The sequence below is a fragment of the Myxocyprinus asiaticus genome, chromosome 24 (genome assembly GCF_019703515.2).
Source record: "Myxocyprinus asiaticus isolate MX2 ecotype Aquarium Trade chromosome 24, UBuf_Myxa_2, whole genome shotgun sequence".
NCBI lineage: Eukaryota > Metazoa > Chordata > Actinopteri > Cypriniformes > Catostomidae > Myxocyprinus > Myxocyprinus asiaticus.
The window spans coordinates 42,576,691-42,594,866 of NC_059367.1; the positions used below are offsets into that span (position 1 = coordinate 42,576,691).

At 37.9% G+C, this 18,176-nt stretch overlaps 1 protein-coding gene across 2 annotated transcripts in view; it reads right to left on the reverse strand.

Moving 5' to 3' along the window:
- LOC127415177 (rabenosyn-5-like) overlaps positions 1 to 17,317 on the reverse strand; it is a 47,527-nt gene extending 30,210 nt beyond the window's left edge. The window contains exons 1-9 of one of the 2 annotated variants that reach the window (XM_051653798.1): positions 17,204 to 17,317; positions 16,736 to 16,926; positions 12,805 to 12,936; positions 11,791 to 11,891; positions 10,883 to 10,928; positions 10,622 to 10,783; positions 10,117 to 10,373; positions 8,556 to 8,626; positions 8,359 to 8,445 (exon numbers count right to left, since the gene is read on the reverse strand). In XM_051653798.1, coding sequence (XP_051509758.1) covers positions 8,359 to 8,445; positions 8,556 to 8,626; positions 10,117 to 10,373; positions 10,622 to 10,783; positions 10,883 to 10,928; positions 11,791 to 11,891; positions 12,805 to 12,936; positions 16,736 to 16,883 — 1,004 coding nt within the window. In that variant the 5' untranslated portion in view covers positions 16,884 to 16,926; positions 17,204 to 17,317. The remainder of the gene's footprint in view (positions 1 to 8,358; positions 8,446 to 8,555; positions 8,627 to 10,116; positions 10,374 to 10,621; positions 10,784 to 10,882; positions 10,929 to 11,790; positions 11,892 to 12,804; positions 12,937 to 16,735; positions 16,927 to 17,203) is intronic. The other variant, XM_051653799.1, reaches the window with a different exon arrangement.
- Positions 17,318 to 18,176: the final 859 nt, after the last annotated feature.

Consider the following 18,176-nt stretch of genomic DNA (forward strand, 5'->3'; position numbering starts at 1 on the left):
CCATAAGCTGGAAATCGAGCGAGCTCACAGAGTCCCTGCTCGCAGATCTGCTGAGGGAGACAGGCCCCAATAAATTCTGGCCAGATTTCTGTGATCATCCGATAAAGATCTCGTGTTGCGCCAGGCGAGGAGCAAAGGAAAACTTTCTTGGAAGAATCACAATATTTTCTTGTTCCCTGACTTTGCGAATTCAACAACAGAGAAATGCGACTGGTTCAAGGATTGTAAGAAACTCTTTCATCAACAGAAGATCGCTCTTGCATTGATGTTTCCGGCCAAACTGAGAATAGACACCAAGGACGGTCGCAAAGTACTTTTATGCCCCAAGCAGTCACTGGCTTTTATAGAATCTATGGGTGAGTAAACCACTGCGTGTAACTCTTGTAAGTGTTACTCGATGTTCAGTGACTCGACTGTCTAAGGAAGCTGGGTCCCTTTTTTGTTTCTTTTTGCGTTGGCTCCACCTAGTGGCTGGAGTTTGTTTTGTGGCATGACACTTCTCCTTCAAGAAACTTTTGCACTGACGGAAGATTGCTTTTACACTGAAGTTCCAGGTCAGATTGAGAATGGACACTATGGATAACCGCAAAATAGCTACATGTTCACAAAGAGGATGTCTTTTATAGAGTTGACGGACTGAGTAAGTCATGGTGTATTTTTTTTAATTTTTTTATGCGGCCTCCAAGTGAATTTGACTCGCTCAATACACACTTGATCAACTGAGGAACCGGGATGCCTGTTTTTTGTTTTTTTTTATGCTGGTTCCGCCTAGCGGCTGGAGCTTGTTTTGTGGAATAACACTGCTTCGGGACAGTTGTGGATGAATCTGTTCATTCTTTGTGCTTATGCCTCCTGTTGGCTGGAGTTTGTTTTTGTGGAGTATTTTTAAGGGACATTAGAATGATTACGTCATCTGCCATACTCATAAAAAGCCAGCTCACTGAACACTTGGTTGTCTGTCCGAGGAAACTGAACGGCTTTATATCGGCTGGAATTTGTTTTGTGGAGGAACACACCTTCGAGACAATTCTGTGAATGAATCTACATGTTCTTTGTGTTTATTCTGCCTGTTGGCTGGGGTATGTTTTACAGTATTTCTGTTATGTAATTTTGCTCACAAAATTTGTGCAGAAGCACCGGACTTGAGCAATCCGATCGCAAAGTTGTCGAGGGGGCTCTCATAGGCGTACATGGACCTTTTGAGTTTAGAAGGACTGATGTCGGTTGGCGCTGTCGTGCGTGGGGTTAATGAGCTCGTTTTTCTTCTTTCTGTTTGTTTTGTTCGGGGGAAGTTTGGTGTTTGATTGTAGCACTAATGGGGAATGTGGTCTGTATAATCTTGTTTTTGACACACATTTTACTTTTTTATTATATCAATGTCAAATGTTAATGAGTGGGTTATCTCTCTCCACATGGAATGTGAATGGGTTGGGGCACCCCATAAAAAGAAGGAAGGTTATTTCTTTTTTAAGCGTAAGAAATATGATATAGTGTTTCTTCAAGAAATGCATCTTTCCCCGCAGGAAGCTGAAAAATTTGTTAAGATACGGGGTGGGCATGTTATCTATTGTGCTGGCTCAAGTAAGAGCAGGGGAGTCATTATACTGATAAATAAACATCTACAATTTAAATGTCTCAAACAGATTAAAGATAAATTAGGAAGAGTCATTATAGTCTTAGCAGAAATTCAGGGGCAAAGGTTGATTTTGGCTAATATTTACGCACCTAACGCTGATGATCAGGGCTTTTTTATAGATCTTGAAGGTATGTTGCAAGCCGCTGGCACCCCTCATGATATAATATTGGGAGGAGACTTTAATCTTTTGATGGACTCAGTCCTTGATCATAGTGAAGCAAATGTGTGTAAGCCCCCTAGAGCAACAGTGACACTTCACAGGATGTGTAAAAATCTTGGTCTTGCAGATATCTAGCAACTTTTGAACCCATCTGGTACATTTACATTTATGCATTTGGCAGACGCTTTTATTCAAAGCGACTTACAGTGCACTTATTACAGGGACAATCCCCCTGGAGCAACCTGGAGTTAAGTGCCTTGCTCAAGGACACAATGGTGATGGCTGTGGGAATTGAACCAGCAACCATCTGATTACCAGTTATGTGCTTTAGCCCACTACACCACCACCACTCACATTTGTTGGAAATCAGGATTTTGCAACAGGGATACATTGTAGGGACTAAAACATTTTTTTCATCAGTTCATAAGATTTATTCTAGAATAGATTTTCTTTTTTTATATCTAAGTCCCTCATTTCATCTGTTGTGGATTGCTCAATTGGAAACATCTTAGTCTCAGATCATGCCCTGGTGAATTTAGAGAAGTTTTTCACATACGGAGAAAAATAAATCATATAGTTGGTGCATTAATGTATCCCTGTTGCAAAATCCCGATTTCCAACAAATGTTAAAGACTGAAATCAATGTTTATATGGAGATCAACTGGTCCTCAGTATCCTCTGTGGGCGTGGCTTGGGAGGCACTTAAGGCAGTTCTTAGGGGTCGGATCATACAGTATGCCTCATTCACCAAAAAAATCCAAAGCACGTGAACTTGTGGAGTTGGAAAGGAATATTAAAAGTGCCGAGGCAGAGCTGAAGCACCAAATGTCATCTGATGGCCTCAGAGAATTGACTCGATTGAAATACAGATATAATACTATTTTGTTGCGGAAAGTGGAGTTTTGGCTATTCAGGGCAAGAAAGTTATATTTTGAGTTGGGGGACAAAGAAGGGAAGCTTTTGGCTTGATATATAAAGCAGAGAGAGTCCTTTTCTACCATTCCCTCAGTGAAATCTGCTGGTGGTCAAATATTTACCTCAGCCATTGATATTAATAATGCTTTTAAAGAATTCTATCTTGATCTCTATAGTTCACGTCTTTGTCTACTGATGAAGATATTAGAAACTTTGTGGAACCATTAGAACTCCCTAAATTGACAACTGAGCAAAAAAATTATCTTGATTCTAGATAACCTTGGAGGAGCTTGGCGAGGTAATTAAGGCCCTGCCTACTGGCAAGGCTCCGGGGCCAGACGGTTTTGCTGCTGAATTTTTTAGATCTTATGCTACAGAACTGGCTCCACTTTTGTTAGAAGATTATACGGAAATCATTAAAGAATGGAAAGCTTCCTCCAACCATGACACAAGCCCGGATCAGTCTGATTCTTAAAAAGGACAAGATCCAAGCGAGTGTAAGAGTTACCATCCAAATTCCCTGATCCAGCTAGATGTAAAAATTGTCAAAAATGTTGGCTAACCAATTAAGTAAAGTTATGACATCTCTTATACATATTAATCAGGTGGGGTTTATTCAGGGCCGCAGCTCTTCTGATAACATTAGGCATTTCATCAATATTACGTGGTCAGTGGCGAATGATCAGACTCCGGTCGCTGCCATCTCACTTGACACCGAAAAGGCATTTGATATGGTAGAGTGGGATTATCTTTTTAAGATTTTGGAAACATACGGGTTCGGGAGTACATTTATTGGTTGGATTAAGTTACTTTATAGACACCCGGTAGCGGCGGTACAAACAAATGGACTAATTTCAGATTATTTTACTTTGAATAGGGGCACTGGGCAGGATTGCCCTCTGTCCCCATTATTGTTCTGTCTTGCCCTGGAACCATTAGCAGCCGCGATAAGTAAGGAGGATGATTTTCCAAGGGTGGTGGCGGGAGGTATGGCGCATAAACTTTGGCTTTACGCAGATGATATTTTATTATTCTTCTCTGACCCTTCTAGATCTATGCCTTGCCTCCACAGAATTATTCATTCCTTTTCTAAGTTCTCAGGATACAGAGTCAACTGGTCTAAATCCGAAGCTTTGGCTCTGACAGCGTACTGCCCAGTAATGGCTTTCCAGCCAGGTGCTTTCCAGTGGCCCAAACAGGGCATTAAGTATTTAGGCATTTTATTCCCAGCAAATTTGTGTGATTTAGTTAGAGTTCATTTTGACCCCTTAATAAAAACGGTTTTTGAGCGATGTGGACAGGTGGGCTTCATTACATTTATCTATAATTGGGAAAGTTAATGTTATTAAAATGAATTGTATTCCAGAATTCAATTACTTGCTGCAGTATCTCCCTGTAGATGTCCCCCTCTCTTATTTCAAGCAATTTGATAGCATAGCGAAGTCCTTCATTTGGAATGGTAAGCGTCCCAAATTACATTTCAATAAGTTACATCGGCCGATTGATATAGGTGGGCTAGGTCTACCCATGATTTTATTTTATTATTATGCATTCGGTCTTAGACATTTGGCTCATTGGTCGCTTCCATCTGAGAGAGCCCCTCCCTGGTTCTGTATAGAACAGGAAGTTATTGCCCCTATTTCACCATTGCAGAGCCTTTCTATCAAATTAATCAGAGAGGTTAAGTTACATCCCATTATCCCGCATTTGCACTTGGTATGGACAAAAGTGTCCAAACTGTTTAATTTGGAAAAAAATTTAAACGTTGCCTCAAGCATATGGCTGAACCCCAAATTATGCATCAACAAGTCCCCTTTTTGCTGGTCAGAGTGGATTGGGAGGGGGGTTACTACACTCAGTGACCTAAATGAGAGTGGAGTGTTGAGATCCTTTCAAAATTTGGATCAACTTTTTAGGATTCCTAGATCTCAGTTCTATAAGTATTTACAGCTGCGCCACCTGCTCTGTACTGTTTTTGGGAGTGGTTTACACCCCCCTAAAGCAGCAGATACTCTGGGAGTGGTGATTACTGCTTTTGGAAAAGGTCATGAGGCATCAGTGTATTACTCCCTGCTCATTCAGAGTCTGGGGGACAGAACTTCAACTTCTCTTAAGATATTATGGGAGAAAGATCTAAACTTGGCATTGGAGGAGAAAGTGTGGGTTAGGATTCTAAAAAATGTAAAATCTGCATCTAGAGATGCAAGGGTTCGCCTTATGCAATTTAAGATTTTACATAGAGTCTATTGGACCCCCTCTAGATTGCATAGGCTTGGTTTTAAAGACACACCCACCTGCTGGCGATGCCAATCAGAAGATGGAGTCATAACCCGTGTCTTTTGGGGATGTGTTAAGATTCAAGAGTTTTGGTTGAGGCTTCAGAGTTTTATGTGTGAGGTTTTGGCCTCTCAAATTTTATTTTGCCCCAGACTCTGTATCTTAGGAGATGGGGCAGTCATTAATTTGGAGAATAAGCACATGAAAAACTGGGTCCTAACTAGTATTATGATTGCCAGACAGATCATTTTAAGGAGTTGGAAGTCAGCTGGAGTGCCCCCATTTCAGGAGTGGTGTTCAGAGATGGCCAGAGTGGCAGCACTTGAGGAGGGGGTATCCAGAAGACTGGGGAGGCCAGACCTGTTTGTGAAGAATTGGGGCAGATATCTGTGTGAGGACTCTCGGGGACGGACAGTGGAGAGAGAGGTGTGGGGGTTGTGTGTGATTAGTTTATTATTTATTTTATTTATTTTTTATTTTATTTATTTATTTTTATTGTGTGTCTATAATTATGTGACCACTGGGGTGTTGTTGGAGGTCGAGTGGGGGATTGGGGGGGATAGTGAGGGTTAAATATTGATTCTTTATATATATTTTCTACTGTTCGTATTTAATAGATGAATCAATAAAAATGTTAAATCGCAAGAAATTTACTTCAGTAAAAGTACCCACAATTAAACATACTCAAAGTAAATTTTTTCCAAAAAGTTACTCAAGTAAATGTAACAGAGTAAATGTAGCACATTACTACCCACCTCTGCCTCCCAGAACTGTGTGACACATTTTCACTCCCAGACATAAGATATCTGTCGCCAAACACTAGCAAACATGACGCTCATCAGAGCGTTTTGCCTGCGCGCTCTAAACTGCAAGTCATTGCTGGCATAGAACTGGGGGACACGGGGGGCACAAGTTCCCCTAGTGCTGTGAAGGGGGTGATTTGTCCCTCCACCCCAATCATGCATCTGTCCTTGTTTATATATTTTTATCAACACTGAAAATAATTTCGTATGAGATACCTTGCAATTGCATGGCTTTGAGTCATATTGAGACAAAAACTGAAGTCCCCCTCTGTTGTACGAGTTGGTATTGCCCAACTAGACGGCGGTGTCACGTGGTACCTGTTACTTTTCTCAGCACTGGCCAGGATGCATGAACACACAGTCGTTTATTATTACTGGATGAGGATTTTTTTAAATGCTTTTATACATAATGCTGAGGTGCATTTTCATTCACAGGTATGACTCCTTGCAATTATCAGTTTTTATTAAAAATAACTATCCAGTGTAAAATGTCTCCAAATGGATATAAAGCGTTCTTAGATTTAAATGCGGATGAATGGAGGATTCGGTTTTGAAGCGTCAAGCACCCCCTGCAGGAATAAAACTCACAAGACAGTCTGTGGCTGACAATGTGCAATTTTGGTCTGTGGGTCTGTTACCCACACAAAACTTTCGTATAGATTTAGAAAACATAAAATACATCACACGAGTCATATGTGGAGTCAGTGAAGATGTTAAAGGCGTCCATAGAAATGATCTGTTGAATTTCATGGTGAGGAAAGCAGATAGGCATTTCAGATGAGCAGGTAAGGGTAAATTGTTTCTGAAACATTAACCCTAATGCTTTTTCTGAATGTTTGATATGATACAGTGTATAAATATTTGAGAACATACATTGAATTAGGGATGATTAAACGGTTCATTTAACTATAAGAATTTAGAATCCATGGTTAAAAACCATGAAATGCTTTATTTGCACGTGGCAAAAATATTATATATAATGTATAAATACATAATATAAAATAGTTTTTTGTAAGATTTTTTAAGCCTAAATGGGAAAACTCTGTGTGGGTACTGGAGCTGTTGCTATGGTTACGGACGGTGGCCGTGTGGCACTTTAATGGCCAGGTGTCGTGAACTGATTGTGAACTTTCAATTCACGTAAAACTGAAGCTTAAACACATCAATTCCAAAATATAACAGAGGGATTCGATCTACCAGACTCATATCCATCAAAAAAGTGACTTAAATTGGCTGTTTGGCAGCATTTTAATGACTGACTGAAGACGACGGATGTAAAACAAGCAGACATAGAAAGAAACATTCTACAAATGGGACAGGATGCTCCACTAGTCGTCCAACAACAAACTAGTAAGTTTAATATTTTTAGCTGTGTTGATTTTAAAGTGATGAATTAAAGATGCCACTTTTTGTATTGTTTAAGCATGCTGACAGTGTGCGGTGCATTGTGTCTAGTAACTATCAGTGAGTAAACTTTGAAAAGTTGCGTCTTAAATCGTCCTCATTATTTAAAGCATTGCTTCTGTACAAATTCACCGCGTTCAACAATAAATGTACATTTTAGTCATGATTGGACTTTAAATTGCCTGCTGTAAGCAATGTTTCCGTTATTATGCTTATTTGTAAGGTGTTGTGGACAGTAATTTTATCGAGTCTGTTTCCGATTCTTTATGTTGGGGTGTCTGACAGAACAATGGATTGCTTTAATAAACTGATGCAGAAGAAAAAACTGTGAACTACACATTGCACACCTACAATAATCTTACATTTACGCACTTTTGAAGCACTCTGTTTACACTTAATCACATCACTGAGCTTGGGATGCGCATAAGCGGTGTCGTGCCCTAGATTGCAGCATCTCTACCTCAATTTTTGTGTGTGTGTGTGTGTGTATTATAGCGTCCACATATCCCCTAGAAATACGTCCACTTAGACATTTAAACAATTGTTATATGATATGCATTTTTTGCATCAGTGCTGTTGCATAATAAGAAAATGATGCAAATCATTTATGCAAATAATTGTAAAACCGGTTAACCACGATTTTGTTCTGTCAAAAACTCAGCGCAGCATCACTATATTGAATATATTTTATTTATCTGTGCATTAATTTGAACTGTTATTATGCATTGTGTAATGTGTTGTAATTAATCGTAACACATCCCAAACCAAATCCCCCCAACCCACATTTGGTCCCCCTCAATGTTCAAACCAAATCTACACCATTGCATTTAATTAAAGAGACCTGAGTGCCTACAACTTCCATTTTTATTTCTATCTTGTGCCAGTTTCTCCAGAAGTGACAATTTTGTTCTATTAAACACACTCAAAACTATGCTTTCTTTGCTTTTATTGTTTTTGTGATATTCCGATTTTTTGCATAAATTAAATTCATATCTTGGAAACATGTCTAATAATGCCTCCAGAAAGGTGTCCTGATTTGTGCCTGACAGGTTGATCTGATCATTGTCTTAGCGACATGCTAACATCCATGCGAGTTAAGCAGTTACTGCCGATGTAGACTGTTCTAAATCAGACCCCGTGTGTCTCTCTTGTTTGTTGCGTACCTCAGAACATCGATGAGCTCATAGTATTTTTGTATCTCCATTCTGAGTCCAGCTGCATTCTCAAGATTATAGGTCGTCTCTCCAGAACTGTACAACACAGACAGAAATAGAGTCTGGCAGCACATGAACAGTGAATTAATAAAGAGAATAAATGCACGTGTGTAGGTCTTTTCTTACAGCTGAAGTTGAGGGCTTACTTGAGCGACTCTGCCATGCGCGTGTACTCTGGCGCTTTAGCTTCAACCTTCTCCATACATGTCCTCAACCTCTGCAAACACAACAGACACAAACATTATTGTGTAGAGACCTCACAGACTGACTGATTCTCAACTGTCAAAAAACATTAAAAGTGAAGACTTCATTTACAATTCAGAGACATTTAAAGTCAACATGAGATGGTACTGGCAAAGCTAGGGCTGTTACGATTATGAAATTTGGCTGACGATTAATTTTCATACAAATAATTGCAATTATGAAGATTAATTGTCATACAAATTGTCATACTTCTTAAGGTGTGCTTCACGCACATGCACCTTAAGAAGTCATTTGTTCATATTTAACTTGGAATCGTATAAATTATAGGGATATATGATTTCCTATAAGGCTTTAAAAACTTTTGAATGACAGGAAAAGTAATATTTTAAATATACAAATATTTCCAAATACTTAGAATATCTTTCTCTTTTTTTGGTCAACTTTACACTTGGTCCACTTTACATTTACACTGTTGTTTTTAGAACACAGCCAACCTGAATAGCTTTATTATATTATATTATAGGCTTTTATTTTTAAGTTTGTTATAGTAAAGAGAGTTCATTTGGAGTGCTCACATACTGCTATAACACTGGAAAATGAGATGCAAAAACACATCGTTCATGGCATTTCTATATTCGCTTAAAATTCCCTCATTTGGATAGTAAAATGTGATTGGATTTAGAAGTACACATTAACAGCAGATCAAATCATTGCAATCAGGCTTTAATTTAATAATCATTGCAGACCTATGCAAAGCATTTCATTTATGTAAAGTGAGGAATTTACAAGTGAAACAAGATATTTATTGAGAAAGAAATGTTGCGATGGAAATCGAACACTATTTGCAATTGGCGGAACTTTTATTACAATACCCTTAACTGCCATCCAATTTCTTCGTTAACTATCGTGAAAATATTAGAAAGGCTACACACAACGTACAACAGAGAGAAAAAGAACAGTAGCCTAAATCAATGAGCTGGTTAACATTAATATTAAAATGAGGAATGAGGAAAATGAGCCTGTAATCCATGTACGTGATCATTGTGTTTAGCAGTGTGCCTTTCTTGATAAATCGCTCAAATTTAAAAAATGGCATATCAGATGACACTAGAGACTCTAATCTTTTGACTCAAACAGGTTTCAATTTAAAAACTTACCAGATGTAGTTTTGTTGCCGTTTCAACCAAACACAAACTCATCTGCGATCACCACCATGTTGTTTTGTCACATGACTTGATGCGTCGAATGTTTAACCCTTTACTGACAGCCCAGAGTCTCCTGAACTGAGATCAGTCGGTTTAAATTAAATTAAGCACTGCGTATAGAAAAGCCAAAACACAATGTCCACGCATGTGGACGTGGGGTCGCACGAGGTTGAGAAAGCAAATGAGGTCAATTTTGATTTTCAAAAGGAAAATAAGAGGATAATCCAGGGTTAAGTAAACCCAGGGTTAAAAATGACCCAGAGTTAACAACTGTGTGTGTGAAAATGTCTTGTTTTACCTCGTAGAGTTTGACGATATCAGGCACGTGGTCTTTCTCCTCGAGTTTGCGCTGATGGCGGAGCAGTGAGTCCATACAGTGATGACAGCAGCGCACATGGTCTTCATCTTTCTCTTCTAACACAGAGGTGATGGAGGAGATGCTGCTAATGGAGCCGCGGCGAGGGATCTGCTGCGTCACCTGTGCTCCAGGAGAACCGCTCTGTCCCGGACTGCCAGGAGCACACAGAGCCTCCTTTGTTCCACTGGTTAACTTATCTGACAGCACAACATTGCAAAAATATCACACAGTAGAAGCATAAATATAATATAAATATAAATTATGCTAAATGGTCCTAAATGGTTTCATTTGCTTTATGCAAAATCTTTTTTTGCAAAAACATCTTTTTTTATTTTTTTTTATTTTGGGGTGAAATGTGACCTAAACGTTTTCATGGGATACATCAAAGTATTGTTACTAACCACAGTATGAATTATTCAAGCTTATCTGTATGTGTATAACTCACATGCCAGCGGCAGAGGCACAAACTCTGTGCACTTCCTACACATAATGGACCCACAGAGACGGCAGTGATGGCGCCGGTTACGGATGTTGAATTTTCCTCCACAATCAGGGCAAAACGGCACATCCTTATCGTTTACCCATGGCACTACAGATTTCTCAAGTGCTGAGAAAACAAAGAAACATGGTAGTCACGTTTCAAGTTATTACTACTTTAACGGTATGGAGCACATCACAGATATTTCCCTTGATGTTGTTCACCCACATCTTATCTGTGCCGCATCCATGTTGCTTCTGTCAAAGGAGGTCAGCTGAGAACAAAAAGCAAAACAGTGGATGAGAAACAATTTCAGTTTAAATCTACAAGAAATCTTTAGGCCCGAAAAACACTCTATGGAAGAACTACTGAACACTGTTTTCTATTTGAAGAGAATCTTGCTAAGTTATAACTAGCTTATAACATGTTTATAACATCCTGATTAATGACTCACCTGGTTTAACGGCACAGACACATGTTAAAGGCAACACTAACGCCCCCTTGAGCAGCTGGGTCTGTTACTTGAAAAAAGTAATTCACTACAAATGACTAATTTGTTTTTTAAGTTCCTTTCTAAAACACCTTCACAGGAAAGCATTTGTTCTTCCGCTCAACAAATTCAAAATAATGTCTATTGACCCGTAAGGGGGCGAACGCCCTTCAGCTGTCACAAAAATTAAGGTATTAAAGTAATTCATATTTTAAATGTATTATACAGAAATAATATTATTATTTTAGAAATATCTGCAACCCAGGTAATAAAAGTCAGTAGCTGTAATCTGATACAAGCATTCAAAATGTAATGCGCTACACTACTTTTGGCACTTAAAAAGTAATTAGATAACGGTAATGAATTACTTTGCCATAAGATTACACCCAACACTGCCCTTGAGTACGGAGGTGTTACCATCAGAGCAACACAAGAACTCATGTTATGTTTGTTAAACAGGGCCGCACGACTACAATGTGCTGGTCAAGAATTCATGTCTGGGTTAATGGATTAGTGCAATGTTTCTGGACTTCAAATTACAGCCTTTTTATAAACAGTATCTATTTCCTAGTCTTCACTTCCAATTAATGATTGCTAGAAAGTTCAACATGCATTGTTATCAGAAGTACAACGGACAAATATTCACCTTTTCCAGTCGTATGATGCATTTGTTGAGTTCAATGACATAATGGTCTATTCGTGCAGCTCTGTGCTTCTTAAAAGAGTCCAAGTGGCTGCGGGTGGCTCCTTATGTAACACAATACATTTATTACAGTTAAACAAACATCCAAAAACAGGAACAGCTTGAATGAAAAAAAAAAAACAAGACTAAAACAAGTATCTTCAGTAAACTTTAATGACTGAATACCACTGAAAGTACAGTGCATCACCACTAAAGCTGCACGATTATGACGAAAATCAGTTGATTATTTCCCTTGATATTGTAAATGTGATTATTCATTTTGATTCATAGAATTTACATTAAAACACTTATTTTGTGTAGGGCAACTATACATGCAATATTCTTTATGTAGGCTAAACATCCAAAACAAGCTAAGAACTGTGTTCCTCAATTACTTTATTATTACAATTACATGCAAAACAGAAGTGTTCAAATTTTAGTAAACATATGTTTACTAAGTGTGCAAAAGTTTGCATCCCCATTGCAGAATCTGCAGGATGTTTATAATTTAAAAACAAATAAAAAATGCATTTTGTTTTTTATTTAGAACTGCTCTGATGAAGTTATTTGACATGACAGATATTTACATATCTTCCACAAGAACGCATGATTCTGTTGCCTTCATGACCTAAAGGACAGTACTACATAAAACAAAAATGATCTTTCATATCTTATATTTGTATACATTCTTAAATGGGGGTGCAAACTTTTGCACTAAACTATAAATTATACACAGAAAGTGAGCATAACTAATGTGCTATTAGACTAATTGAAATGCCTCTGATCTGCCATTGCTTTCATGTACACAACAGACCAAAAATGTTGTAAATAGACAATATTAACACAATAGGAGTGGACCTAAATGAAATGCTGTAATTGATGCATTTCACCATTAGTTAACTAAGGCAGCTGTAATTATAATCTCGATTATTTTTCCGATTAATTGAGCATAGATTCAAGATATTCTCCAGTTCTTACCGAGCTCCTGCGGCTCCCACATGTAAGGGTCCACTCCTCCATAGTAAAAGGACTCATAGCTGCTCTCTGTCCGCTCATCTCCATCCCGCTTCAACAGCTTGTCTTTGGCTTTCTTTGCCTTCTGCACCAGGTCTGAGAAACAATGTGAACACAAGTATTAAAAACTTAGTCAAGATCTCTAGTTACTAGGCACCTTGGATGTAAATGAACATGTTGTTCTAGCATAATCTGCCTCAATGCTATCTGCTTTAAAGAAGTGATCCAAGGTGAAGGTCACAGCTTTTATGAATGTGTTTCTCTCATTATATATGCAAATGAATAATTATATATTTAAGTGTTTTTGTCAACTTTAGGCAATTTAATCACTGTGGACTTCTACAAAGTAAAGACTAATAAAAACACTAGTTGATTTAATTTGTCTACAGTGTACATACTAAATGTGCATAAGTAAGCATTTATCACTTAAAAACTAATAAGAAGGCTCATAAAAATGCATTTAGTTTTTTATTTAGAACTGCTCTGATGTTGCTGTTAGACACATCATAGAAAATGTCATTTTTTCATAAAAATTCCCACCACAGTGTCATTCCCAGCACATAAAATTCTGTATTGTATTTAATAGAATTCTGTGCTGGAAATGACATTTTTAATGTTCTTGAAATAAAATGACTGACTCCTTTGTCTTGCTAAGACTAATTTTATAACTAATATTTTATGCATGCTAAATACACACAATTAAATCATATTTTACACTTTTTGCATAATTTGAAATATATACAGTTGAAGTCAGAAGTTGACATACACCTTAGTCAAATACATTTAAACTCAGTTTTTCACAATTCCTGACATTTAATCATAGAAAACATTCCCTGTCTTAGGTCAGTTAGGATCACTACTTTATTTTAAGAATGTGAAATGTCAGAATAATAGTAGAGAGAATGATTTATTTCAACTTTTATTTCTTTCATCACATTCTCAGTAGGTCAGAAGTTTACATACACTTTGTTAGTATTTAGTAGCATTGCCTTTAAATTGTTCAACTTGGGTCAAAAGTTTTGGGTAGCCTTCCACAAGCTTCTCACAATAAGATGCTGGAATTTTGGCCCATTCCTCCAGACAGAACTGGTGTAACTGAGTCAGGTTTGTTGGCCCCCTTGCTCGTACATGCTTTTTCAGTTCTGCCCACAAATGTTCTGTCAGACTGAGGTCAGGGCTTTGTGATGGCCACTCCAATACCTTGACTTTGTTTTCCTTAAGCCATTTTGCCACAACTTTGGAGGTATGCTTGGGGTCATTGTCCATTTGTAAGACCCATTTGTGACCGAGCTTTAACTTCATGGTTGATGTCTTGATATTTTGCTTCAATATATCCACATAATTTTCCTTCCTCATGATGCCATCTATTTTGTGACGTGCACCAGTCCCTCCTGCAGCAAAGCACCCACACAACATGATGCTGCCACCCCCATGCTTCATGGTTGGGATGGTGTTCTTTGGCTTGCAAGCCTCACCCTTTTTCCTCCAAACATAATGATGGTCATTATGGCCAAACAGTTCAATTTTGTTTCATTAGACCAGAGGACATTTCTCCAAAAAGTAAGATCTTTGTCCCCATGTGCACTTGCAAACTGTAGTATGGCTTTTTTATGGCGGTTTTGGAGCAGTGGCTTCTTCTTTGCTGAGCAGCCTTTCAGGTTATGTCAATATAGGACTCGTTTTACTGTGGATATAGATACTTGTCTACCTGTTTCCTCCAGCATCTTCACAAGGTCCTTTGCTGTAGTTCTGGGATTGATTTTCACTTTTCACACTAAACTACGTTCATCTCTAGGAGACAGAATGCGTCTCTTTCCTGAGCAGTATGGTGGCTGCATGGTCCCATGGTGTTTATACTTGTGTACTATTGTTTGTACAGATGAACGTGGTACCTTCAGACATTTGGAAATTGCTCCCAAGGATGAACCAGACTTGTGGAGGTCCACAATATTTTTTCAGAGGTCTTGGCTGATTTCTTTTGATTTTCCCTTTGATGTCAAGCAAAGAGGCATGGAGTTTGAAGGTAGGCCTTAAAGGTACAGGTACACCTCCAATTCAGTATACCTCCTACCAGAAGCTAATTGTCTAAATGCTTGACATCATTTTCTGGAATTTTCCAAGCTGCTTAAAGGCACAGTTAACTTAGTGTATGTAAACTTCTGACCAACTGGAATTGTGATATAGTCAATTAAATGTGAAATAATCTGTCTGTAAACAATTGTTGGAAAAATTATGCATGTCATGCACAAAGTAGATGTCCTAAATTACTTGCCAAAACTATAGTTTGCTAATATGAAATCTGTGGGGTGGTTAAAAAATGTTTTTTAATGACTTCAGCCTAAGTGTATGTAAACTTCTGACTTCAACTGTGTGTGTACATATATATATATATATATATATATATATATATATATATATATATATATATATATATATATATATATATAAAATGTGTGTGTGTGTGTTAAGGGAAAAATTGTTTGCTGTGGTGGAAATGTCGTAATTTTTGAAAAGTTTATAGAAATACAATCCACCCCACCAAGGTGCCACAAGGTGAACATCCACCAAGGGGACATATCAAGCTGTGAATAAGCACACCTAAGCACAGTCGTCATCACAGTCATCTTAGTATTTGCATTCAAAATTAAAAGTAAGAAACTGTTGCTGATAAAATGTTTTTGGTACATCAAATTAGTTTGAATTGAAGCAGGAATTACGCAGTAAAGTAAGGACTACATTATAGTACGCAAAACATGAAGACTCAAAGGTCAACCAAAGTACAAAACCATCCTTTGGTGAAGTCGAACTCACATTCTTTGGAATAGCAGTCAAAAGCACTAACCACTGTGCCACATAATCGGCAAGTCAGCCTAATGCCAGAGAGACATTCTAAGCTGAGAGTACATAACGCTTGCTGAGAAAATACTGCTACAGCTAAAAAGTTCTAAACTGAAGCAGGAATTATGCAGTGAAGAATGGCCTACATTATTGTAAGTACAACATGAAGACTCAGACAGTGAAAAAAAAAAAAAAAATGTAAACAATTTTTTTTCTGGACTTATACAAGCTTTTGGCACATTTCAAAGCAATGCCAAATAGACATTCTAAGATGAGAGTACAAAACGATTTTCTGACAAAATGTTGTTATAGGCAAGTGGATTTGAATTCAAGCAGGAATTATGCAATGTAGTCCAGCCTACGTAGTAATTAAACACAACAGGAAGGCTTGGAGTTCAACAGAAGTACAATTTTTAAAACCACCCCTGGAGTTGTGAGTTCAAATCCAGGGCATGCTGAGTGACTCTAGCCAGCTCTCCTAAGCAACCTAATTGGCCCGGTTGCTAGGGAGGGTAGAGTCACATGGGGTAACCGTCTCATGGTCGCTATAATGTGGTTTGCTCTCGGTGGGGCGTGGTGAGTTGTGCATGGATGCTGTGGAGAATAGCGTGAAGCCTCCACACATGCTAGGTCTCCGCGGTAACGCGCTCAACAAGCCACGTGATAAGATTCGTGGATTGACGGTCTCAGACACGGAGGCAACTGAGATTCGTCCTGACTGAGACTGAGGCGAGTCACTACGCCACCACGAGGACTTAGAGCGCATTGGGAATCGGGCATTCCAAATTGGGGAGAAAAGGGGAGAGAGAAAAAAATATATTTATTTATAATTGCCGTGTAATTAGAGTGATGATGTACATTCAGCCAGCCATAATTGCCCATTCAGAGTTAAATATTACTAAAGAAATAAGTTGCTGCTCTAATCTGACCTCACTGCAATGCTGCATTTTTATACTTGAAGTACGTATTTGTGTAAACAGCCTTTACCTCTATTTATGGTGCAGATCTGTATTAATTGTCATGTTGTGGTCAAGTTCAGTACAGTGTGTTTTCTCACTTTTCAGCTGTCCAGTAACATGTCTGTTGTCTCCGGAGTGTTCCTCCTCATAGTGCTCCTGCAGCTGGTAGAAAGACTGGAGATCTTTCAGACAGAGTGGGCATAAGAAGCCCTCCTTCACCTCACATGTGTCCTCTAATGAGGCCATGAGCTCAGCTGATTCTGTGGTTATTCTAAAACACTTTCCATCACTCAAACACACATTCATATAAACTATTATGTGACAGATTAAATATCCTTACAGTTACATTTAACGATGTTTCGTCAAGTGATACTTGTATCAGATGCTAAATATCATGCAACTTAGTGTTTATTCATTTTTCCATTGAACAGATAACAGTGAAATGTTCCTCTGTTGTAAGCAAAAGGCCCGTAAATATGAGTGTATTATTTCTGTTAGATATCGTAAACAACAGCAGGCCTGAGCTAAACCACAGTGACAGATGACGAATGAATATGTTTATTTACCTTCTTCTTCTTCTGTGTTCACATTTATATATATATATATATATATATCTATATTGAGCGCGGACACACTTTTCAGTGAGCAGTAAAGCTGATCATATGTCAGTTTATTGGGTGTGATAACAGCAACATTGATCTCACATCAAATCATTCGCTTGTCAAAATAAAAGTCACAGTTCAATTTCAATAGCTGCAAAAAACGTCTTGAGGAATCTGGATATTTTTATCGAAAATGTCTGTTATTTGATGAATTCAGTTATGATTATGTAGTTTACACCGCGTATGCATCGAACATTAATCGCGGTGAATCTGGACGTTTTGCGCTTTTATTACAGAATAAGAGGACAGATTGGGGACTTCCGGTAACAATTTAGATATGCAAATAAGACACCTACAAATGTTAATGTTTATATATATATATATGTAAAAAGTAATATACAATTATCAAATTACTATTGTTATTATTATTATTTATTTATTTATTTATTATCTACTTTTCTTTCTATCCAAATTTTAAGGAATATTCCGAGTTCAATAAAAGCCTTTGTGGCAGTATGTTGATAACTGCAAAAAATTTAGACTCGCCCCTCCTTTTCTTAAAACACACACACACACACACACACACACACACACACACACACACACACACAAAGCACAAATCTAGGTTAAAGTGACACACTTAAAATCTCTAATAATACAACTTATTAGAGACTCATAATTAGGTCTTCATTATTTGGGCCATTTACAAAATATGCTGAAAAACATGTCCCTTTACTTTCAAATAGTCAAGAAACCCCATTTAAAAGGCATCATTCTATAACCTAACCTTTTATTAAATAATATGAAATGGTTCGACTCTTTATTGTTTTATACAGTTAGAATTTTAGAAAATATTTTTGAATTTGTCAACTGTCTGAAAAAAAAAAAAAAACCTTGTTCCCTTCATCTGATACAGCACTTCTATAACAGTTAATTA